The sequence below is a fragment of the Astatotilapia calliptera genome, chromosome 18 (assembly GCF_900246225.1).
Source record: "Astatotilapia calliptera chromosome 18, fAstCal1.2, whole genome shotgun sequence".
In the NCBI taxonomy this organism is placed as follows: domain Eukaryota; kingdom Metazoa; phylum Chordata; class Actinopteri; order Cichliformes; family Cichlidae; genus Astatotilapia; species Astatotilapia calliptera.
Genome location: NC_039319.1, coordinates 27,032,079 through 27,058,132, shown reverse-complemented (window position 1 = coordinate 27,058,132; position 26,054 = coordinate 27,032,079). Strand labels below are relative to the sequence as shown.

Sequence of the window (26,054 nt, the reverse complement as noted above, 5' to 3'; positions counted from 1 at the left end):
GGAGGCAACAATTACTTGTGGCTGGAACGACTTCGGGTGTCCATAAGTTATGTTTGTGATACTTCAGCATCTAGCTAGCCCTACCGACGACCAGCGAGCATAAAGGGAGTGAGGTTTTTTTGGAGTGTCAGGTAATTTCAAATGCAACATTTCTATCAGCTCAACAAACAGCAAACACACGAACTGTTTGTGTGCAGTTTCTTTTCAGTGTTGCTAGCTAAAGGCCCAGCTGAGAAGAAGGAGAGAACAGTTTTCAAATGAAACAAGTACTTTCTAGGGTACGTGTCATGGAGGGACTAAGTGGGGGTAGGTTTTGATTATTGATTTTCCAAATAAAATCGATTCTAGATTGAGTAACACGATATCGATTCAGTGTAAAAAATAATTACACTGTTAGATCCCAAGTACCCTGTGATTACGTGTAATTTCATTTATACGTGTTGTGCCAAAAGTGACTTGAGTTATTTAGTTGATGATATTTTCCTCTAACCCAGGGGTCTCAAACTAACCACCCGTATATTGACGTGAAAAAAATGTGATGGAGTTTGGCCCTTGAAGTTACTTTTTTGTGTTAGAGAGGATTTGTTTGTTGTTGAGTGCAATGTTAAAACAAGTTGTGTGGCCAGCTCATTTAAGTTTGAGACCCCTGCTCTAACCCATTTACAACTGGACTAGTTATGGGAAATGAAACTGGTTATAAATACCAAGGCTGTAAACATGTTTATTCCTACTGTAGTGTTCGACATTTTAACTTTCTGTCTGTGAGGACTGAGTTACATTTGCAATTACCAGCCAAAATGGCAAAACAATGTTTTGTTCAAAAACAAAAATAAACAAATATCTTCAATGAAATCCTCTGATCACACTTTTCTGCTGTCACACAGAGTCACCCTCTGCTCATCCACTTGAATAAGTGCCTTTCGTTCCAGCCTGTTAAGGTCATTTAGGAAACAAGCCTGTATTAACTGGTGATAGTTACAGCTTGACTCATGCAGGTGCCTGCTAATGATCTACTTCGTGGTGGTGCTTTATAGGATGGGGACAAATGTGGCAGATGGGGACATGCAGCCTGAGGAAATATATCCCCTTTTACATTTGGGTAGGACGGAGAAAACCAGGGTGACTTCTGAGAGGTTATTAGTTATTCTCTCAAATATTATCTTTGAAAAAGAAAAAAACAACAAAAACAAACAAAAGAATCCTCATAAACTTGATTGTAGGACAGAGTAGTTATACACTACAGGTCCAGCCTGCTTCCTTTTTGATAGGTACTGATGGTGCACAAAACAGTTATATAAGCAAAATATATTTGTTATCAGTAGTATTATTATTTTGTCTGTCACTTAACATTTTAGACAGAGAAGATCTGAATTATTTGGTTAACGGACTGTCATACATTTCATACAGCTACATTTTGAATAGAAATTCCAACTATGTCTGAGTTTGCAGTATTATGGCATCAACATTTATGTCTAAACAAATTTTTCCCAACAAGTTGTTGTAATACACATTTTAGGCTACAGGGCACACATGAAATTATCATTCAGGCACATTCACATTTCTTGCTAAATTATCGCTTTGTTTCCAGCCATTATTAATTACTGCAGCAAGTACAGTAGCTTACAGAAGAATGGAAGTATTTGCTTTGAGGAGTTGCATATTCTTTTGCAGAACATAATGCAATGAAGCAGGGCCACTGAATCATCTGTGCGCACACTCTCAAGGACACCAAAAGAGGTAACATGCAATAACTATTACATTTAAAATGAAGACTTTGTAAGATAATAAAACCTGTGTGCTGCTGTTAGTTGCAGTTGTGATATTTAAACTGTGTAATTGTCTGTAATGCAGACTCAGCATGTCTGCCAAAGACATTGTGAGGAGAAATAAAACAGCCATCCAAACGATTCTGTCTGGAGACTACAGGCTGATCCTCAACAAAGTTTATGAGAAGGAGCTGATCAATGAACGGGAGTACAACATTCTTAAAAGTATCGGCGGAAAAGATGTGGAGGGACACATTGTTGAGCTCGTGGATAAGATCATGAGTAAAGGAGACGATACCTGCGGAGCTTTTCTGAACTTCCTGCAAACTGATGAAGACATTAAAACTACTTCCCCTCAGCTGAAGGACTTAAAAAATGACATCCTGTTTTTACATGGTAATTAAACACACACAGAAAAGTTGTGTCTGAGATCATATTCTGGTTGGATGTGTAACTCTGTTTCTCTCTATGTTCTGTCACAAGACGGCTCCAGTCAAATGGAGGTGAGGTCCTACTTCTGGAAATACAGAGCAGCTCAAATAAGTTACAACATTTGTGTCACAGAGATAGTGTGCTGTTTAATCAATTTCCTTCACATAATATTGCAAGATGTATGACATAGGGTCATCTCAAAGACTGTTGCTACATTCATATAGCCTATGGTACTTAGTGTTTGTATCTATCAGTCCATCCAGGCCTGTGATACAAAGCTTGTCCTCAACTCTAGAAGATGAGCTGGACTCTACCGAGGTGGCAGCACTTTGCTTCCTGTGTCGTGATGTTGTTAGTAGAAGTCATCTGAAAGTGGTCAGTGCTGCATGTTCTATACTGTTATCCTTCCACTTGTTTTACTGACATGTTTATGGATGCGTCACTTGTAGGACTGACAGTATGATAGATAGCTTAGATATGTTCATATTCACTGATAGACTTTCTAATGACCCCCCCCCCCCCCCTACCCCACAGATCACTAATATCAAAGACCTGTTCTCAAGCTTAAAGGAAAAAGGTCTCCTGCAGAACAATTGTTTCCTTTCTCAGCTTCTCTCAACTATTGATTGAGTAGACCTCGTCAGGTCCCTGGGCATAGATAGCAAACGATCAAAGGACACAGATGGAAGTCCTGTTCTGTCACAGTACAGGTGAACGCAGTCCCACATTGACTTTAATATGACAGCATGCATATAGTAGTAATTAGTACTTAAATGCTATCAGTTTGAATTACAAAATCTTTGTGTCCTTTTTCCTTTCTCTCCACATTTTTATTTTTTCTTCTTTTTTTCCCCACTGTTAGGGTGATGCTGTACAAAATATGTGATGCTATGAATAACGACAATATCGCAATCATGAAGTTTCTACTGAGATCAAAGCTGCTCAAAAGCACACTGGATCAATGCAAAGTGAGATAACATTTGCACACATCTCCAGCTATTTTAAAATCAACTCACCATATCTACATCTACAGGATGTAGTCATTAAGAAACAACTGTATCTGGGCTTCAGATTTTAAATCCTATGGTCATTTTCTTTTTAACAAAACATTTATTTCTCAATAAATGAACATCAGTACATCACAAGAAGAAAATAAATTGTCACAGGGCTGAAATATAATTGACCATATATAACAAAACACACTATTTTCTTAAAGCACCACTGAGAAGAAAAATCAGTTAAATTATTTGTCAATGGATACAATGGAAATTCAGCTTTAACCTCCTAAGACCCGAACTCTTTCATGGCATGAATTTTTACTTTCTCTTTGCTATTTGGGCTGATTGGGAGCGGATGAATGTAAAAACAAAGAATTTACAGATTTTTATTTTTATTTTTTTTCCTGATTTTTGTTTCTGAGAAAAGTGAGATCCACATATTGGGACATTTTAAATTTAAAAGAACAGTGGCAGTATAATGTCCTCGTGTGGATATCAGGCCCTTGTAGAGCTTGTAGACATCTATATTTAACCAGCTAAATGAAAGTTGTATCAACCCTTTTCCCTGCAATATTATTAATCTTATTTTTTCTTCTTTTATATATAGAATGTTTTGCTTGACCCACCACAAAATTTAACAGCTTCCATCTTACCAGCCTCTTTTTTGTATAGCTGGCACAAAACAGAAATGCCAATGAAGACAAACCCTCTCCACATTTTTCAAAGACATGTGTTAACATAATGAACAGTGGTTCATTTCTATGTTTCTCTTGATCATAGACTGGATGTAAAAAATAAACAAAAGATATATAAAGCTAACTTCTGGATCTGAAATGTGAAAGCATTTAAGAAGTGCTTTAAACTTGCAAGTATTCTAAGTGCATCCATCCCTAAATCTAAATTACAAACTGAAGGTCACAGAGAATTTCAGTCTATGATCTGTGCACCCAGCTGACTTGTTCATCACAGAGCTGAAGATTTGTGTCTTTAAACTGGCATTTGAGTAACATTTTGCTGTGAAGCAGTTGATAGATTTATAGTGTAGCTGCAGAGTGTAAGGAAGAGGACTCCCTTACTGCATGTATTTATATTAGATTATCTGTATAGCACTTTAGAACACACCTTTCACTTTATTAAAAGCACCTTATCAAGCACTTTATTTAGCATTGCACTTTAAGCATGGATTTGCACACAAGTTTAAATATTTATTGACTATTTATTGGGAATTTTAAAATCAGTTGGTGGCCTTGTTTCAGATCCTGCACAGCTGCTCCTCATCAAGGAATGTGGTGGTTGTCTGTCAGGAGAGAAGAATGGTGATTGAGATTGTGATTAAGGTTTACCAGTAAGGAAAACTAATGCAAGTGTGTGTGAAATCTAGGGATAAAAGTGGTGCAAATAAGTGTAAGATAATGATTACTCACCTTTCTTGCCTGTGTCCTCTTCAAGGTGTTTGGGCAAATGTTTCCCTGAGGGTCCAGACACCATTTAAAGGTTCCGGGAGAGACCATAGGTAAAGAGAGTGTGGTGAATCTTTGTGCTTGGGTTTCTGGGTTTTTATAATAGTGGGTTTGGTGTAACATTAAAGTGTGAAATATTTATTAATATGTAAATGTGAAAATGTATTTATGTATTTATTTATTCTAATTAATATATTGTATACTGTGGTGGAAGGTTGGGATTTAAGAATTTACCTGAGAGTGGAATAATGGTTAAGTCGGTGTAGACTTGTAGTCAAGACCGCCTAATCCGAGACCAAGACAAGACCAAGACCAGAGGGTATCGAGAGCAAGACCAAGTTGAGACGAGACCGAGTCGAGACGAGACCAAGACCAAGACCGAGACAGAGACAAAAAAAGTCTTTAAACTGCAGCCAGATGCTATTCTATAGACATATGCAGGACACCTTAAACTAGCTTTTTAATTAAGCAGCAAGGCAGAACAAAGTCAGGCCTGTATCAAGACACAGGGACTAAACCCCAATTCAACCAGACCCAGAACTGATCCGGAATTAAAACAGGACTACAACAGTAACCAAGACAGAACCAGAATCAGAACTAGATGATAGTAGCACTAAAAATCATCATAGACCTGCACTACACTTATTTTTTAATTCTACCAAAGTACAATATTTAGATTGAGAAAAGTTTATATAATTATTTAGCCTTGTTGTGCAAACAAGCCTGCATAACTTAATAAATATAGAATTTGAAAAGTAACAAATTGTATCTAAAAAGAAACACTAGGTACGAGATACATGTTCTGATGAGTTTTGGCAAACAACCATTTGACTAACATGTGTGTCTCACCTGCTCTTGTTCCATCTCTGTTCTGTCGTCATTCTCTCTCTCCCTCTCTGTTCCTCTCTCTCCCTCTCTGTTCCTCTCTCTCCCCCTTTGTGCTGACAATCAAGCCAAACACCAACATCATCAAATATACAGTTGAAACCAGATATTTTTGTACTCTTCAGATAAAAACACAAACACTTTTTTAATTGTAACATCAAATCAGACTAAATGTTTATTTTTTTAGATTGATAAATATAAAAAACATATTTGTTAACTTTAAGAGTAAAGAGAGAAACTATCTGTATTTCTTAATTGCAAATGGCACCAAATTGTATTCAAAATTGAGCCACATTTATGGAGCTCCACAGTTCTTTTCCTGGTGTTTTGATTGACATCTCTTGATTTTCCCATGTCAAAGAAACAGGCTCTGTGTTTTGCCTTATATGCATCCACAGCTGTTCCACCAGTTTACTCACATGGACTCTACTAACCTATCAGAAGCTTCTTCAGCTCAGAATGGAATCGTCTGGAGTTTTCCTATTAATTAACAATAAACTTAGTGTATATGTACTCCTAAATTTGATGAAAGTGATTAAAATAGACAGCTCCCTCTTTTTATTCTGACATTTAACTAATTCAAAAGATATTTCAACATTTATTTATCTAAAACAAAAGTTTACTCTAAATTGATGTTTAACAGTAAAAAAAAGTTTTTATGTTTTCTCCATAAAGTGTATGTAAATATCTGGTTTCAACTGTGAATATACTGTTGTGTATTGAAATTCCTCTTGTTTTGCATAGATATACTGAACAACATCCAAAGCATAATATATAAAATAACATCTACCTGAGTTTTTTCTTTGACAGAAGCTCCTTATGTCCATTGTTGTGTACATCAGTACACAATTGAAACCGATTTAGAGAGTTTGTTTATCCGTGGAGGGAAACAACTGAAAATATGAAATGTAAGCTAAGACTCTCTAAAAAATCAGCATTGCTGTTCGGCTTTTTATTTATCCATTTGTTGATTCACTCGAAGAGCAAGTAACGCAACCAAGTGATCAGTTTGATATCAATCTTTTGTGATACACCGTCATATTTACATTATTAGTTCAGTACGAATGATTTGCTTTGGTACCTGGTCAAACTTAAGCTCTCCTCTGTCTGCAGCAAACTCGCAAGGAGCAGCTTCTCCCCCCTCGCTCACATGGGTGCTGTGCTCAGTCGCCTAGTGCCTGAGCTCGGATCATACCAATATTAGGGGGAATTTACGACGGTGCGCTCTGTGCTTCGTGTGTTGTTTTTGTTTTATACAGTTGTCAGTCAGGCATCTAACTAACAAATTACACTCCAAAAGACCCCATGCTTCTGAAAAAATGACCCGGGCTTAAGCCCAGTAAGCCACCCCCCCGCTCCGCTGATGGTTGACTCAAATCTCCCGAACACTATGTCGATTTGAGAACACAAGACCGAAACAGCGAGACCGAGACCAAGGCAAAAGTCCGTCGATACCAAGACAAAAGTCCATCGAGACCAAGACCGAGACCAAGACAAAAGTCCGTCGAGACCAAGACCGAGACCAAGACCACGTAAAAGTGGTCTCGAGACCGGTCTCGAGACATCCAACTCTAAGTCGGTGACAGCTGAACATATTAAAGCTGCCAGTTGTCATTAGAGACAGATTATTTTTGTGCTGTGAAGAAGCTCGACAAGTTAATTGTTGTAAGGAGAGCTGTATGGCAAATAAATACTTTGTTCCACTACTTCTGCCTTGGTCCATCTCACTGTGTTTCCAGCTGCTAAGGGCCGCCCTGTTACAAGAGCCTCTGTGAACTAAAACCATCTTTGCTGTTAATTCCAGACAGCGCTGGATGTGTTTGCTCAGATGGAAAAGAAAGATTTAATATCAGACAAAAATGTCAGTGTGTTGCATGAAATACTCCAAGAGATTGATCCTGAGCTGGCAATGATTGTAGAGAACTACATTCAAGGTAAGAGAGACATTTTTCACTTTACCACAGAAAAACATTTAGATGTAAACAGTGTGTTTCTGTGAACATCATCAAATGATTGTACTCGTTACAGGAGTCCCCCAGCAGCAGCAGATGTTACCTCCTCATGTCAGTATTGACAACTGTATCTGTCTGTGTGTTTCTGAACATTTAATTCTGTGTGTCAGTTTGCTGATCACTGTGATGTTTATTCCCACAGAGGTTTTTTAACACAAATGAATCCCATCTTCCTCTGTCTGTAACTGAAACTCAGTGCAGTTGTAAGTATCTCTGTTCAGAAAAAATTGTAGTTATTTTTTAGGAATTCCTACAGTCACTCTGGTTTTTATTATTTTGTCATAATACTGAACATGTAAATATGTTGTTCTTTTGTCTCTAAGGCAGAGGAGAGATTATTTACACTGATGCACGATCACAGCCCATCTCTCTTCCTGATCAGGTAGTTCATTCATTTTGTTGCTATGATGCCAGGTCTCTCTTGGAAATGAGATTTTTAATCTCAATGAGATTTTTTACCTGGATAAATAAAGGATTAATAATAAATTCAGACTTTTATGCTTTCATTCATTCTTTTGTCGGAACACTAACATTTATATTAATGTAAAAACATAATACTTCACATTTTCTTTGTTTGTGTCCTGTAGTCAGAATACTACACTTTGACTCATACGTCTCATGGTTTATGTGTGATCATCAATAATGAGACCTTCACTACTGAAACATGTCTACATGCTCGAAGGGGAACTCAGAAGGATGCAGGTAGAGTTCTTACCTTCAAACCATATCATGACCTGATTTATGTAGGACTGTTTTAACTAGAAGCACTGAGACCTGCAACAATTGCTGCACATACAGATCAGATATTCTTTGGTTTTGTAATCTACTGCTATACCTTCATTTGTTTCTTTTCTAAATGGCACAGATGCTCTGAACACAGTGTTCACAAGCTTAGGCTTTAAAGTGCTGATACACAACAACCTGACTGAAGCACAAATACGAAATGAATTAAGAATGTACAGCAAGAAGAATTTTGTGAATGATAATGCCTTGGTAAGTAGATTCATACATCTTTGGAATTGTATCCTCAACCACCATTCTATATTCTTAATTTATTTTATATCCCTGGATTTGCATCTCCCAGTGATCCCAGAGGCTATGTTGCCAAGGACTTTTTGTAACCTGGTAAAGTTTTGCATGGCAAATTGGCCCTGGGTGAGGGACCAGACAGAGCAATTCAAAAACCCCTATGAGCAGAATATCCAGGGCACAGTTTCCCAGCATAGGGTTACCAGGATCTACCCAGGAGCCGGGCCTGGGGAGGGTGCCCAAGAGTGAGTGTCTGGTGGGCAGGCCTTAGTCTATGTGGGCTGGTTGGGACAGCCCGAAAAGGGACATGGGCCCACCCTCCTGTAGGCCCAACACCCACAGGAGGTGCCATAGGGGTCAGGTGCATTGTGTGCTGGTTGGCAGCCAGGGGCGGAAACCCTGGTGGACAGACCCTTGGCTACCGAGACTAGCGAATAGGATATGGAATATATTGCGTGAAGTCGAGATGTACCCGCTAGATCGGGCTCTGGAACCAGTCTCCTGGAGAGGGGCTGGACTCTGTCTCAGTCTGGTGTTGGTGTAAACCGATCACCACCTGGTGGTGATTCTGACCAGGTGGTGGGAGAGGAGGCTGGATAGACCTGGCAAGCCTAAACATATAGTGAGGGTGCACTGGGAACACCTGGCAGAGGCCACGGTCCGGCTGAGCTTTGACCCATCCCGAGGGAGACTGGGGACATTAAGTCCGAATGGACCACCTCCATTGCTGAAGCTGCTGCACTGACCTGTGGCTTAAAGATGGTTAGGGCCTTTGGTGGTGGTAACACCTGAACCAGATGGTGGACACTAGAGGTTAAGAGAACCATCTTAACCTCTGCTTAAAGCTGTAGCGCCCAGATTACTTACAGCTACTTCGGTGCAACTGATATAAGATGCGGTAAGCTGAAGCTGTCTTCTTTCTTTAAAACAGAAGCAGCACAAACAAAAATTTTAGCAGCACAAACCAGCACAAACGTAGCACAGTTGATTGACACCCATTTTGTTTGATTTAATTAATGTGGGGGGGCTGGTTGACCTCTGACCTCTAGAAATTTTTATTAATATCTTAAAAATAATAGCAGCACAAACGAAAATTTTTGCAGCACAAACGTAGCACAAACGTTTGATACCACTTTTGTTGGATTTGAAGAAGGTGGGGGGGCCAACTTCACTCACATCTGAAAATGTAGTGTTTTGTTTGTTTGTTTTTATTTCAAATATTGCATAATTAGACAAAACTGCAAACGTGAACCCAATTTTTTTCACAGTCTTAACTGAAGCCTTTTATTGAACTACCAAATAAACAAATTGGTACCCTCTTTTGGCCAGACATGTGGCAGCACTTCTGCTGTCATTTTGCTCGTATTTAACAAAATAAAAATGCAGACACAAGTGTACACATTAGTTTTTGACTGCTAGTGAAAATTGTTTTATTTATTTTTGTACTCTCTTATACCTCGGCCAGGTCCGTGGCTCCGAACCATAGTAAAGGGACCTCTGGCTAATATGTCGGGTTCCGTGTCGGGCTCATAGCCGGGAACTAGCTTTACTGTCTGGGTCAAATTTGCTAGCGAGAGACAGAGAGAGGCATTGAAGGGCTGCTCCAATGGAAATTATTGTTTTGGAGGCGGCAAACCCAGTGTGCAGTCGAGTCATGACCCCTTACAACTGGACTCGTCAGGCACTCTGCACTGGCTGCAGCGGTTATTATTATATTTACATGCTTCCATCTCCCGTTTCTGGTGGGTAGCAACTCATACTTTTTGACTTTCCTTTTTCTCCCTTCCTCGTGCTCACAAACACACATAACACCAGGGGCAGTCCCACACATTCTCCCTGCAACACGAACTACACTGGCCATTAGGCTACATTCTTTAGGGCTATGCCTGTAACACTCTGCTCATATTGCCTTCATATTAAATCATTCTTTGGATATTAATTTTAAAAAAATATTTCTTCACGTCATTATGCGGGCCGCAAGTAGAGGTGACATGGGCCGCGAGATTGAGACCCAGGCATTAGAGCCTCTTATTGCACGTTTTATTTGGGTTTCCACCGGTATGGATTACCAAAAAGTAAAGAGGGGATAGCCTACAATATGAAACAGGAAAAGACCACCGTGTTATCCATCTGTTTTTACAAAGTAACTGTATTCTGACTATTACCTTTTTAAATGGTAACTTTATCGAAAAACAGTTACACTTATTTTGCATTTTAAATACGTAATGCCGGTACATGTATTCAGTACTCCCCAACACTGACTGCCATGAACAAATTTTTCACCAAAAAATTTAAACCTAATTTTTCATGATTTATTTGGTTAACAGATTACTCGATTAATCAATGAAATAATCGATAGATTAGTTGATTACAAAAATAATTGATAGCTGCATCCCTAACTCATTGCATACGTCAGGGTTGGGTCCAGGGCAACTGTCAGTTTTGAATTAGTTAATTTAGTATCATTTACCAACATTCGTACTACCTTTTTACTGACCAGAGGTTGATAAGCAGCCCTGATAGTTCATATAACATCTGCCTATATACTGCACAATGTCCTTCTTCTTCACTTAATCCTTGCTTTTGGCTTCATTCACTTCCCCTTCTTCATTTCTAAACTTAACTTTCAGAGTACCATTTAAATCTACCTAGCTACATTCTCCCCTGACACCACCTTGCAGTATCCTCTCTCTTTACGATTCTGCACAAGATGTAGTTTACCTTTGTGAACCTTTCTCTACTCTTATAATTCTCCTTATATTCTACCTTCTTCTTAAAGTATGTGGTCACCACAGCTATTTTTATCCTTTTCACAAAATTCACTACCATGTGTCCTTTTGCATTTTTTTGTTCTTAACACCACATCTATCCAATATGCCTCTGATTTAAGGTGGTATGCGTGCTTTCGCATGGAACAAAGGGGTGTGTCTTTGGCACCGATGGGGAAAAGGTGTTCCTGAAAGATCTGATGCTCCCTTTTACAAGTGGAAGAGTCCCAACCTTGTCAGGGAAGCCCAAACTCTTCTTCATTGAAGCAAGTCAGGGTGAAGGATTACAAAAAGGATACTGTCCCTGCAGCTTGGGGCCTCAAGAGGATGGGAGGGAGACACAATTCTTCTTGGAAGGAAATGCAGACCCGGGGAGACAGATTGAGACAATGCCTTCAGAAGCAGACTTTCTGATAGGCATGGCCACCGTGGAGGATTTCGTGACGTTTCAAAACAGAGTCACAGGATGTATCTACACCCAGGAGCTGTGCAAGCAGCTGACAAGATCAGCAGAAAGGTGAGAGAAATAGTTTAATAGGATAAAATGCTACTTTGGAAGAAAACTGTAATATATGACACATTTCACAATTTATTTGTTGACATACAGAAAACATTTTAAGTAAGCCTAATTTTATTTATACTTTACTTAGGCACAACTGTCATGTAAAGTGACACAATCTGACATCTTTATAGCACACTGTTATAAACTGTTTTTATAGTTTTTGCAATGATAAAAGATATTTAGAAAGCTATACTTATGTGCATATCTGTAGGTCTGCTTTTGGTGATGTAAGATGTGCTTATGTAAAACATCAGAAAGCTCAATGTTTCAAGTATTCCAAAAATTCAAGTTGTTATTTTTAGTGTGTTTCTGATGTTTTCCTTGCAGTCAGGAGATGGATGATATCCTCACTGTCCTGACACGTGTTAACAGGGAGGTCAGCAAAAGAGAGTTTTTCAACCACAAATACAAACAAATGCCAGAGCCCAGATACACTCTCACCAAGAAGCTCGTCCTCAAACCTGTCACCCGCCTGTGACCAAAAATAATTCCCAGATTCACATAGACTTGATGAGCCTGATTTACAGCGTGTATGTATGAATGAATTTCTATTTTAATCTCATCTCAAAAATCAAAGAAAATATCATAATATATAAAATGTGGTTATGAAATTTAGCTTCTGAAATTGTTAACATGCCATTTCTCCTTTCTTCTGCCACATAATTATACGCTGCTGAATTGTGATTAAGTGGTGGTCATTTGTTTTACAAATCGTTCTTCCACATTTAAAAACTGATTAATAATGCCATTTAATGTGTACATGTCATTGAATTGGGCACTGAAGTGATTAATAAAATGTATATTATTGTGTTTTTATTGGTGTTTACATATAGGCAGAAGTGCCTGTGTCCTATATGTAAAGTTGGCGAGAGATCATATTTTTGGTGCTGCTGGTCTAATAAAATCAGCAATAACTTTTCAGACTTCTTCACCTTCTATATGTTCTGGTTTCAGACTTTCAAGCATCCAACCCATAACTTGTTATGACTAATTACAGATATATGTTAAGTACAATTTCAAAAGAAATTACATAAGAGTAGTAGAAATATGGTGACAATTATTATAAACAAATGACTTTCTTTTGGGACATGAGTTCAATAAATAAATAAAAAGGAAAGTTTCACTGTCATATGTATCGTTTTTAACTCTTTATTTGTAGAAACGTGATATTTTGTTAGGTCCTGTGTATGATACACAACAAATGAACTTCTATACTTAATGGCTCAAAACAAAAAGAAATATAATTATAGACAATTATAAAAAAAATATCTTTTTCTTTAAAGGAATGACTGCTGTTGTTTTTCTTTATAGTTGCTTATAAGCTGTAAACATGTTTATTCTTATGGAATAGAATAGAATAGAATAGAATAGAATAGAATAGAATAGAATAGAATTCTATGGACAGTTAGATGAAGCAGTCTGGATGTTGTAGGGCTGTCTTGGTTGACACCGCTCTGCAATGTTGCGTGAGGATCAGGGGCAGTACCCCTGGACTGACAGACCGGGGTGGTGGTCCCCATCTTTAAGAAGGGGGACCGGAGGGTGTGTTCCAACTACAGGGGGATCACACTCCTCAGCCTCCCTGGGAAAGTCTATGCCAGGGTGCTGGAGAGGACAGTTCGTCTGTTAGTCGAACCTCGGATACAGGAGGAACAATGCGGTTTTCGTCCTGGCCGTGGAACACTGGACCAGCTCCTTACCCTCTCGAGGATACTCGATGGCGCATGGGAATTTGCCCAACCAGTCTACATGTGTTTTGTGGACTTGGAGAAGGCATTTGACCATGTCCCTCGGGGGGTCCTGTGGGGGGTGCTCCGGGAGTGTGGGGTGTCTGGCCCATTGCTATTGGCCATTCAGTCCTTATACGATTGTTGCAAGAGCTTGGTCTGCATAGCCGGCAATAAGTCGGACTTGTTCCTGGTGTGTGTTTGGCTCCGCCAGGTCTGCACTTTGTCAACGATTCTGTTCTTAATTTTTATGATGAACAGAATCGGTCCATTAGAATGGACAGAATTTCTAGGCGTAGCCAAGTGGCAGAAGGCTTTCTCTTTGGTGGTCTCAGGATCTCATCTCTGCTTTTCGCAGATGATGTGGTCCTGTTGGCTTCGTCAGTTGATGGCGTCCAGCTTGCCTTGGAACGGTTCGCCGCCGAGTGTGAAGTGATGGGAATGAGAATCAGCACCTCCAAATCTGAGGCCATGGTCCGCAGCCGGAAAAGGGAGGAGTGCCCACTCCGGGTCAGGGATTCAACACAATCTTTAACCCATTTGGGCTCTGGAAGAGTCTCTCTGAAGGCACACCCACACAGCGAGGCCTGAAAGGCGCAGACTCATTTTCATCATTCGCGTGTCACATTACTGAATCCACGCGCTCTCCTAAAGTGCTCTCTGCTGCTGGCGCACGAGTCTTCCACACTTTGCAGAGTTTTGACTCCTTTCACCTGATATAATTTGAGCTGTTATTATTTGGATTCTGAAGTTTTACAAAGTGATGTAAACAAGCTCATCAAATATGCTGAATTTCTCTCAGGCTAATGAAGGCCAGCGTTATGATGAAGCTGATATTTACATGCGTCAGAGGTAACCTGAAAACATCTTTTATATGTGCCCTCTGCAGATCAGCTCATTCATGATTTAACATAAGGAAGATTTAAGTGAGATATATTATAGAGTACTGTGCAAGTCGTTAATTTCTTTATGTTTTGCTTCCAAGTAGCCAAACTTTGTTATTTTTCAAAATGATCTTGAACATTAATCCTATAGGCTTTCTGAAAGTCATTCAAAGGGTTTTTTGTGGACATTGGCTGCTTTTTCACTCATTTTCAATCCAATCCTTGTATCTGACCTGAAAAATGTTTTTCCGTTAGTATTTTTAGACAATTTATTGTTAGCAGCCTGTTCCAAAAGCACGTCTCTTCAAATTTATTGGATGCATTGTGTACTGTGTGTCCTTATGAAAAGGACAGAAGAGGATGTAGCAGACCTTTAAAAACTATTTACAACAGTATATGAAAGTCATGTCCCTAATAAATATGAAGAAAATCTAGCAAAGACCCGACAAAGGACCCGAGAGATCTGGCCCTTCAGTTTATCCAGCTTCTGTTCACTGAAGCATCATCAGAAAAAGTCTTAGTGGAAGGGTGACTGTCCACCCAGATGAGAAGAATGGGTTGAGGCATGCAAGATTACACAAGAACTGCAATGAAATCAGTCCATGTCTTATGCAGCGACGGATCCAAATTCTAATTTTTTGGTTCAAATGATGAGTGATTTATATATGACGCTTTTTTCTTTTCCGAGTACTCAAAAGTGCTTTATACAACCTGTCTCATTCACCTGTGGTTGTCACTGTGTACAGAGGTCGAGAGGGAAGTACAACAGTGTCTATATGGCGTATCTCTGTCATGGTTTGAAGCTGAAATTTATACTACGCTTACACTAATCCGTTTTCGTCTAAAAACACTCAGTGTCCACACTATCATTTTCAATCGTTTCCGAACAGTTGTTCATCCACGCTGAAACGACTAAAACCGCTTACACATCTGTGAAACATAAGACGATTCGACCTGCATCATATCGGTCCGCTGTTTAGGCTCTTTGAAACGTCACGGCAAAATGTTGAGGAAAAACACAGTTGTTTTTTAATGGACTGACAATGATGTGGCGTTGTTGCTGCGATTAACACAGAAGTACAAAGTTGCAAAAGCGAGTGAGAATGAAAGAATTTGAAGAAAAGCTATCTGGAACATGTACAGACTGATATTAAACTTTATTAGGGCTGTCAAAACTGAGAGCAAACTAAACAACTGCTGTATAATGCCCTCCGCTATCTTAGTTTAATGACTGCATCATGTGACTAAAATGTGTCATTGTTTTCGTAAAGGCTCCGGGTTTGCTGTCCACACTGCGACGCAAAAACGTTTTCAAATGTATCTGCTTTGGAGAGCGTTTTCAAAAAGCTCTGTTTCCCTTCACCAAAAACGTTATCTGAGTGTGGACGGAAAGCCAAAACAGAGAGAAAAAGATGTGTTTTCAAACGAAAATGAATTAGTGTGGACATGGCAGAGCACCTCTGCACCTCCTTTACCTGTAATGTTTCTTTTTGGCAGCTGCTTAAATAATACAAACCACTTTAATGTTTTTTTTATTTCATGACAAAAAACCAAACAAACATGTCTTTCCTATTAAAAATTTAATTTAGGTAAATAGCACTATAGGCCCAAGAAAGAATGTATGATTCTGAGGTGAAAAACATTTTTCTATGCAGGAATTGTGCAGACTTGCAGTGTTGTATTTGGTCACAGTCAGGTCATATATATTTGAGGACAAGCTTCTTGGTGAGAGTGTATTTGGGCTCCGGCATTTGTTTGTAGGATAAAAACTCTCCTTTGCTGATCTCCCTGTTCACACGTGTCAGGACAGTGAGGATATCGTCCATCACCTGGCTGCAAGGACAACATGAGAATAAAAAAGGACACATTTTGGATAGTTTCAAAATTTTAACAAAACACCCAACTCATGCCAACACCATGTCTGAAAGCACCAAAAGCAGGCAGACAGAAATGTACAGCGATTTGATGCATTTGATTTGCCTTCCCTCATTACTTTTGAGTCTCAGAAAATGGTGGAGTTTGTGTAAAGATGAGTAATTTTGGAACTGTTAAACTGTTTTGTAAAACTCAAAGCTCAAAGTCTTCACTTGAGTCACATCATGATTGTGTGAAAATTTATTGAGGTATTCTAAAAAGGAAAAACGACTACATTTTTGTTTTTGTCCAAAATTCTATGGACCTAACTGTATGTGACATTTTAAAAAATCTACTCTGTAGGAAACTACTGCACTACGACCTTCCCATATGACAGTGGTGTGGTCTGTTATAAAGAAACTAATCATTTTAACTCACCTTTCTGCTGCTATTTTCAGCTGTTTGCACAGCTCCTGGATGTAGATAGATCCTGTGCGTTTGTTTCGAAAGGACTTGCACTCCTCTACTGTGGACATGCCGATCAGAAAGTCTGCTAGCTCAGGCACTGTCTCATCAGGGATTGAAGCGTCAGCTTGCCATGCTTCTTTTTTTCGGTTCTCGTCCTCTCTACTGCAGGGACGGTATCCTTTCTGGTATCCATCACCTTGACAGGCTTGAATGAAGAAGAGTTTGGGCTTCCCTGTCAAGGTTGGAGCTCTTCCACTTGTAAAGGGGTCCGTCAGCTCTTTCAGGAGCACCTTTTCCCAATCAGTGCCAAAGACACACCCCTTTTCTCCATGTGAAAGCACGAACACCACCTTAAATCAGAGGTAGACCTATGTTTTATTATTTATACTAACACTACTGCTGACATGTTGCTGCTGTTACAATCACAGAGACATGCACTACACGGTGACATTTTTTAGAAATGTGCTGATCTAAGACCTTTTTGAGAAGCCTGATACCGCATATCTGCACAGTAAATGATAAACAATAGCTGAAAAAATGTAAATGTAATACTGAGAAGTTATGGTTTTATGGTAAAGTGTCTGTAGGTTATGTTTATGGTAAGAGCCTCAGAGCTCGCTGCTTGTATTACCTTCTCAGATAACTCTTTTTTCAAAATAATTTCAAAATAAGTGCATGTGTATGAAGTACTACAACTCTGAAGATGTGTGACTACGCACCAAGGCATCATCACTTTTGAAATTATTCTTGCCAAGATCATTTATTTTCTTCTTCATCTGCTCTGCAGTACAGTTGTTGTGTATCTTCACTTGAAAACCTAAGCGAGTGAACACTTCTTTCAGAGTATCTGTATCAGACAGAAAAGAAGCAAAAGAAGGATTATAAGTACATTACATGGTCATGGCATACGTATATATGCATTAATTGTTACAGGGCTCAGGAGCTTCCAGATAAAACAGTCATAGATAAATCAGGTCATTGTTTAAAGGCAAGAACTGTACCTGCATCCTCCTGAGTTCCTTTTCGATTATTCAGACCTCCTGTGAAGATCTCATTGTTGAAGACCACGCACCAACCACGTGGGTTATGAGTCAGAGTGTAGTAGTCTGACTACAGGACACAAACACAGAAAACAGACTGATGATAAATGTCACTGATGTGACAAAAGAATGAATGAAAGCATGAGAACCTGTGAATGAATTACCTCATTAGGAGGAGGAGTGGGCCGTGGCTCATGGGTCCTCTGTGGGAATAAAACACAGCGGTCAGCAAACTGACAAACTGCAACATTAACTGCTCAGAAACACACATTTACAGACACACATATACACACACATATACCTCAATATCCATGCTGACGTCAGGATGTAACTTGAACTGCTGCTGTGGATGCCGGGCCCCTGTAATGATCACAATCATTCGATGGTGTTACCAACATGTACAATTTCATGCGTACATGTTCTGGTATATGGAAGTGCATCCTGTACTTTGTGTGTAGTTCTCTAAAATAATTGCCAGTTGTTGATCCGGCTTCTGCACTGCTTCATGCAGCAAAGTAACATCTGTCTCTGACTCTCAGATCCTCATATAATGCTAAGAGGCTGCACAAAAGTGCCCTCAGTGACCCAAACTTTAGAAAAACTTCATATGTACTTTTTAATATTTTTAACATTAACTATGCAAGAAACATCTCCTGGATGCACTGGTATGCATCTTCGGCGATGTATCCTGGAGTAATCAGGTGTTTCGGGACTCGCAAAATCATACATCCTCACCCTGGCGACCAAGTCACGGGTGATCAGGCCACAACTTGCGTACCAATAGCTATCCACAGATCCGCTCTCTTTATCCACAGCCACCTTTGTGGCTCTCTCTGCAGTTTCACTCATAGCCTGGATGGCCCTCTTCTTGGCTGGCCCACCCACACCTAGCCGGCCGAGGACTTTGCAGAGTGATTGACCTGCAAAGTCCCTTCATCCCACTTCTATGGACTCATAGAATGTCTCCCAACCCCTTTCCCTGCACTAGTTCCTGGTCCTCAGCGCATTTCCTCTCGTTGGCCTCCTTGATCCGCTCTTCCCAGGGCACTGTAAGTTCCAGCATAATCAGTTGTTTTGAGGCCTCAGAAGTGATGATCATGTGTGGCTAGAGGGAAGTTTTTAAGATGTGCTGGGGGAATTTTAGCTGTTTACCCCGGTCAGCCTGTTGCTGCCAATCTGAGACTGTGCTGAGGAGGCCAGCTGTTAACTGTGGACACACCTGGGTTTCTCTCCAGCCTTAATGAAAGAAATTGCCTTCTCTGGAGCGTGATGGTGCTTGCTCAGGTACTACTCTAAGCACCTGGTTGTGACGCCAACAATACCGACCATCAGCCAGGGCCTTTCGGCAGCTCCTGAGGAGGTGTTCTAGGGTGCCTCTTCTAGAGCACAGCGGACAGTCTGATGTCTCACTCTTCTCCCCCACATGGAGGTTAACTGGGCTTGGTAGGGTGCTGTATACTTCCTGCACGAGGAATCGTACTTGGTGGAAGTCTGGGTTCCTGCATGATGACTTGGCGCTGCAAGGTACTCTCCCACCTTGTCCATGCTCCTTGCTGCCTGAGTCCTATGGCCCTGCTCACTCGCTTCTCCTCATCACCTGCTTGTACCTCTTCCTGGAGTAGCTGGTGTCCTTTCCCGGCACCTTGGTGACCTGGGCCTTTGGGAAATAAGACTATAAACATGGCCAGCATGTAACGTCTCACTCTGTAACAGTGAATAAGCTCATTGTGGGCCTGTGACTCAATGTCACAGGAACACAACACTGATTTGTGTCCTTGCACACAAACATTTCTCCAGATACTGAAAGTATCAACAGGGAAGATGTGGTGGGACATACTGAGCTTGTGGATAAGATCATGAGTAAAGCAGAAGATACCTGCAGAACTTTCCTCAACTTCCTGCAAACTGATGAAGACATTTAAAGTACTTTCCCTGAACTGAAGAACTTACATATCATTGACACCCTGTTTCTACCTAAGCCTAACCAAGCTTCGTTACTTCAGCATAGTAATTACACACAGAGAAATGTTGTGTCTGAGATCATGTTCAGGTTGGATGTGCAACTCTGTTTCTCTCTGATTCCCTCGCATGTTCTATCACATGAGGGCTCCAGTCAAATGGAGGTGAGGTCCTACTTCTGGAAAGGCAGAGGACCTGTGAGTGTCTGAGCGGTCAGCTGTTGAGCTGATACTTGTATTGCTAATAAAATTAGGAATATTTTTTAAGATTCTGCTTTGAGACTTTTCTGAAGTTATTTTTGTGGATTTGTGTCTGATTTTTAAACCTGACTTGGAGCAGGGTGCACCAGCTGAACTGTGGTTAAATGTTCAGATGATCAGTAACCATTAATAACTAAGTAGTAGTATTTCTAACTACTTATTTCAACACAAATCGTCAATATTTGTCAATTAAAGCTAGCAACACTGAGCTGTTGCAACAACCAGCAGACCTGGTTAGTTGGGTTTTTTCTGTATAAAAAAGAAAATGGAAAAAAAAAAATCCAAAACAATAACTAAATGAAAATTAATAATAATAATGGATACTTTATTGATCCCCATGGGGAAATTACTTGTTTTTCTCTGCATTTGACCCATTCACTCAGTGAAGCAGTGGGCAGCCACTAAGCAGGCGCCCGGGGAGCAGTGTGTAGGGACGGTACCTTGCTCAGGGGTACCTCAGGGTAGCCGTTCAGTGGATTCGAACCCCCGACCTTCCGATCATGGGGTGACCACTTTATCTACTGAGCTATCCCTGCCCTAATTAATTAATGCACGAGGACAATACCTATGATTAAATGTACTGACACTCAACTAATAAAATCGAGAACAGAATGTTTTGGAGAGACAAGAACTCATCCAGAATTCATTAACTGTGTATAGAGATGGGTGGAGCGATCCAATAAGTCACTCCCCTTTTACGCGCAATTTGATCTGCTGTCGATAATCAGGGTGTGAGGGGCAGAGAAAGCTTCCGCGCTCCCATGAAAACGCGTTCACAGACTAAAGCTAAAAGAATTTAGACTTTAGATTAAAACTAACTCAAATGTTGTTGTCAAAAGTAGCGCTTGTCTATACTGTGAAATATTGGTAAAGAGTAAAGGAAAACAGTAAATCAGCCACGTCTCATAGCCGGAAAGGTAAAAGAGAGCAGAAACTCACTGTCACCGGGATCAGGTTTTGAGAAGTTTCCACCTGTAGCATCCTCTGCAAAAATGAAGACACGGTGTTAGAGTCCGATCCCTGTGATGGTGTTTCAGTCGATCACACAGAGAAGAACAGTAATATTAAAACATCACACATGGGTGTAATATTACATTCATTAAAGTACCTGACCCACACAGCCATCACGTATTATGGCTTCAGTTGCACATTTATACAGAGGAATGAAGCAGCCAGCAGCTCCATCAGAGCGATCAGGACATTTTATAAGATTATTATTACTAAAACAAGTCTAAGTCCAGATTGTATTGTGGGACTGGAGTTAATTTAATTTATTGTATAAATGTGCGAATCTGCCATCAGCCCAGTTACTCGTTATTAGTCAATCGGTCGTTAAGTTTTCGCTCTGTAGCATGCAGTAGCCCAACACTCAGTCCTCATTAAACTCCGACCTCCGTCTGTGCGGGCTTTACTTTATCGATGCAGAATCACAGTCGTTAATCTTACCGAGTTCTTTCGCCAGCTGATTGCAGCCGATCGCTTTCAGGATCTTGAGAACCACCGTCAGAGCCCCCTCCTCGGTAAAAGTAGACACCAGCACGTCTGTGATCTGCAGACGGCTTTTGCCCTCCACCCTGTTGCGTTTTACCCGCGGCTCTTCTCTGCGGTCCAGAAGCTGGTGGCAGAACCTCTTAAAATCCCCCTTTGATAGGTTCTCCAGAGTGTCTGCCAAAGCGGATTTAATAGTTTTGGCCATTCTTCACCGAGATCCAAGACTGAGCCTCTGATTGTAACCGCTGTTGCTTCCTGGTGTGTTGCCAGAGAAGTTAACTACGTAATTCCTTTCTGAGCAATTCGAAACTATAGTCAAGAGAAAAAAAAAAGATACATTCAAATGCCTTTGGAAACAGAAGACCTCTAATGAAAGCAAATGGACACGAGTACTCATTAAAATAGCTCAGTCTGTTTCACGACTTTTACAGATTATTTCAGTGTAGTGGTTTCACAAGCCCATTTATTTATTTATTTATTTATTTATTTATTTTGTCATGTTGCATCGGAGCAAACACAGCATCTCCGATTCTCTCTCGGACACCTTTATCAAAGTTTATGCTAAACTTACACAGTCTTCTTTAACCGTGCCACCACAAGCCCAAAACATTTCAGCCTTTCTAAAGTAACATAAGGACACTGCGATGTTTGTCAGCATGGAACAAATGAGAGAAGCCCATTAACTGCAGGTCCTCAAAAGCTCACTGGATGAGTCACAAGCAGGAAGTAACAAGCACAGTTACAGTTACACAATTCCTCGTTCATCACTCATTTCCAGCCAACCACCTTATACATCACATCCGTTTATTACAGTATAACAGCATATTTTCAAGATATGAGTGCTAACAACAACATTTCATTCTTTTAGAGAAACACAAACAACTTTCATATTTCGGGGCTCACAAGTCAGTGACACCACCGCTTAAATCCAAAGGCGATAAACTCACCATGCTCTCTGTTCTCCTTCCTTTTTTAAGCACCATTTGTTTGCTTTTCTTTCTAATAATTTAAACTGCTGCTGCACCGGCTAACTAGGAACTGCGTACTCTTGTACAAATGAGAGGGAGCAAGGTCCGGATGTATAAGTAATGTATTTCCCAGCATATAAAACATTTCAGAAAAAAATCAGTGGACTGTGTAATGACTGTAAATTGAAAGTGAAAGCTTATATACATAAGGAAAATGTAAACTGCATAACAACAAAGTAGAACCATGTCATGAAAAAATAATGTCAGTGTTCCAGAGAACAGGGTACAGTGAAATGTTTTTCTGGTTACACCCTAAGCAACAAAAAGAAGAATACATTTCATTCATGGATGTGTTTTAATGTAATGGGTGAAAAAATAGTACAGTTTACAATACACAACAATAACAACACAGTGAAAATAAAAGTGCCACAGGTCCCCAGTAAGAGCCTTATACTATGAGAGTGCAAATTGCATTAATAAATGATATGTGCACTATAAATGTAAGAAAAACAGCTGGATGAAACTATAATAGAAAATATGTTTGGGATCTTGTGCCTGACAGGTGTGTTCACCGGTCACAGAGTGAAGGATTATTATACAGATATATTTAAAGAATGGAATGATTTCCTGAAGCGCTCTTTATGGCATCAGTGGGAGAAGGAGAGTGTGGAGTGGAGCGGGAGTGAAGCTTGTCCATAATGGAGAGCAGTTTGTTTGTTTGTTCAGTGACCTTTGACCCTCACTGACTCAAACGCCTCAAAATTCTGATGCTTCTAGCTTTGCAGATTAGTTTATTAATTTATACAATATAATTAAAATTTATTATATTTATTTAACTTAGACTGTAAATTTAATATTACAGAACATGTTCTTCATTAAGAACACAAAGTTTCATCAAATATTAATAATATTCTATATTTAAATAGCACAATAGCTTGTAAACACTGATGTTTTAACGTTTGAAACCCCTTTGAGCTCCATGTTTCAGTTACTGCGAACAGCTAGGAGATTAAAAGACAATGTGGTTTTCAAAAGGCATAAAACTTGACACATTTCTCGACTGTTCGGAGCAGGATTTGTTTATTTCCATCTTTTACAGTTTTAAAATAATAAAAAGGGCCCAAAGTAAATGTTTAGGGACCCCACAGTTCCCCACAGCATGTAAACTCTTTTTATAGCAGTTGAATCTCTTTTAATTCTTGTTTTGCAGATTTCTTCCTTCCACGTTCATCTGTTTCTGATTCTTGGTCCATCTTGCGTGTGGCTTTTTTTGGAACAGATTTTCCACAATGTTTATCTCAGGGGAGTGAGAGAAATGGTTAAACCTTCAGCTTAAAACCTTGGAGGTAGCGTATACTCATCTAAAGCAGGGTTAAGGAAAGCTTCCAGTCTGCATGCTTGCTTGAGTGTAAAATTTTATAACAGGTTAGCTCTGAACAGATGGATGATCCAGTTTGGCAACAATAGAAATGGAAAACACTGAGCTATGACTAACTTTACAGGAAAAAGAGAACTGGTTTTACTTGAAATGGCATTTTTAGCAATGAAATCTTTTTATTCTATGAGATCTGAAAGGACAAAATGCATCTAATGAAACAAAAATGGCACTAACAAAAATTACATAACAATGGAGTCTTATTTTATGAAATTCTTTGGGTTTAAAACTTTAACGAGACAACAGTTATTTGTTTTGAAATAAATCTGTAGTTGGAGCTTGTGTGTGAGTACTAGATCTCTCAGTTTACAGAAAACCTTTCACATTGAGATTTCCAGCTGTCGTGAAGTCTTTCACCTGCAAAACATAAAATAAATCATAGCATATAGTTCTTTATATGAACAAACGACAGGAAGATCAACTCTGTCCAGACGAGAATCTAATTTCCTCCAACGGCTTCTGTGACTGAAAAACACAAATGAAACAAAACTTTAACACTTTGTAGGGCTGCATTTTAACACAGACCATCCATCCATCCATCTTCATCCGCTTTATCCGAGGCCAGGTCGCGGGGGCAGCAGCCTAAGCAAAGAGGCCCAGACCTCCCTCTCCCCAGCCACCTCCTCCAGCTTATCCGGGGGAACACCAAGACGTTCCCAGGCCAGCCGAGAGATATAATCTCTCCAGCGTGTCCTGGGTCCAGTGGCGTGTCTAGAAAATTTTTGTTGGGGGGGGGGGAAGGTAGGGGCACAGATTTGGAGAAGGGTGGTAGATGTAATTCGCAGATAATGTTTAAAAAAAAATTCTACCAACCGTTAACCATAATTCAATAATCCTATAAACCTAATAACCGAATGCACTTTTAACTCTTATTAGAATGAGATTTTAACCACTACGGTGAATAGTTTTCAGATACTTCGTTGATAAAGTACAAGAGTTACAATCAGTCAGTGTTTACTCAGCATTCAAGGACATCAATATTTGCATAGTATTTTGACTGACATATAGTGCACATACACTCTAAAAAATATTTTGTTGCCTCAACTTAAAAAAGTAAGGTAACAATTTCCACTCAGCTTTTTAAGTTACAAATTTTGCATATTATTAAGTAAATTCAGCAAGTAATTTTTAGGTTTGGCTAACTCAACTTGTTTAACAAACCAACATGATTTACCTTGACCTCCACAAGCATAATTAAGTTTATTCAACCTAATATTAATTTAAAATTTCTGGTAAAATTAAGTTGAGAAATTACATTAGTTGAGTTACACCAACGAACTTTTTTACATATATCCTACTCACAATTATCCATGCCAATTAGTTTAGGTTTCTATAGTAGCTTTTCTAAAAATCACACAAAGCCATTTCACTTATTCCAATTGATTATTTTATTACAAAACATTTTCAAAGTAATACACTTCTGTGTCAATACAACATAAATGAAACATTACAGCAGCCCTTTAATTATAAATGACTAAAAAAAAAAAAAGTACTTCATGTACATTAACATTAACATAAATTGGTATCAACTTGTTCAACTTGTCGCAGAATCAAGGAAATGACAAAAGATTTTAATGTTCAACAACAGAACAATCCAAAGCTAAGATTATATGTATTACAAACTTTTCTCAAAACTACACTCATCTGGGACTGCATACAAAAACGTAAGAGGCACATCGGAATACTACAGTCCAATTCACATTCGTTTCATGACAGAAGTTTGCACTTAACAGACATTACCCGTGGACTGGTTTAAGCCCATCAAGTTCCAGAAATACCTCTAGTGTTCTTTACTTGTTTTGGGTAGCTCAGATTGAGAGTGTATATAAGCCCCATCATTAAGGCACACACTCTGGGCACATCAAGGTCTTCCAGGACTGCTGTTCCTTCAATCACAATTTTAGCGACAGCTTTGAGAGACACTGCTGCACGTCTGGTGACTACAATCTTTACCACTTCTTCTGGGAACTGTTGTTCACCATCCTGGCAAGTAGGTAGTTTAAATGGAAACATGTCAGCATTTTATGTGCCATTTAAAAATAAAACACAAAAGAAT

General features: G+C 39.5%; 2 protein-coding genes across 2 annotated transcripts; one reads left to right on the top strand and one right to left on the bottom strand.

Annotated features, from left to right (window-relative positions):
* Positions 1–4,678: 4,678 nt before the first annotated feature.
* Positions 4,679–12,956, top strand: LOC113010038 (caspase-8-like). Its single transcript, XM_026148821.1, has 9 exons — positions 4,679–4,709; positions 7,346–7,475; positions 7,570–7,604; positions 7,696–7,756; positions 7,877–7,935; positions 8,141–8,255; positions 8,419–8,546; positions 11,473–11,867; positions 12,240–12,956. Exons 2-9 carry the CDS (start codon positions 7,370–7,372, stop codon positions 12,388–12,390), a joined length of 1,050 nt encoding a protein of 349 aa, XP_026004606.1. The 5' UTR covers positions 4,679–4,709; positions 7,346–7,369; the 3' UTR covers positions 12,391–12,956.
* Positions 12,957–16,088: 3,132 nt separating this feature from the next.
* Positions 16,089–22,407, bottom strand: LOC113010039 (caspase-8-like). Its single transcript, XM_026148822.1, has 8 exons — positions 21,551–22,407; positions 21,044–21,088; positions 18,187–18,245; positions 18,050–18,088; positions 17,847–17,955; positions 17,565–17,692; positions 16,816–17,195; positions 16,089–16,356 (listed from the first exon to the last, which is right to left on the bottom strand). Exons 1-8 carry the CDS (start codon positions 21,798–21,800, stop codon positions 16,221–16,223), a joined length of 1,146 nt encoding a protein of 381 aa, XP_026004607.1. The 5' UTR covers positions 21,801–22,407; the 3' UTR covers positions 16,089–16,220.
* Positions 22,408–26,054: the final 3,647 nt, after the last annotated feature.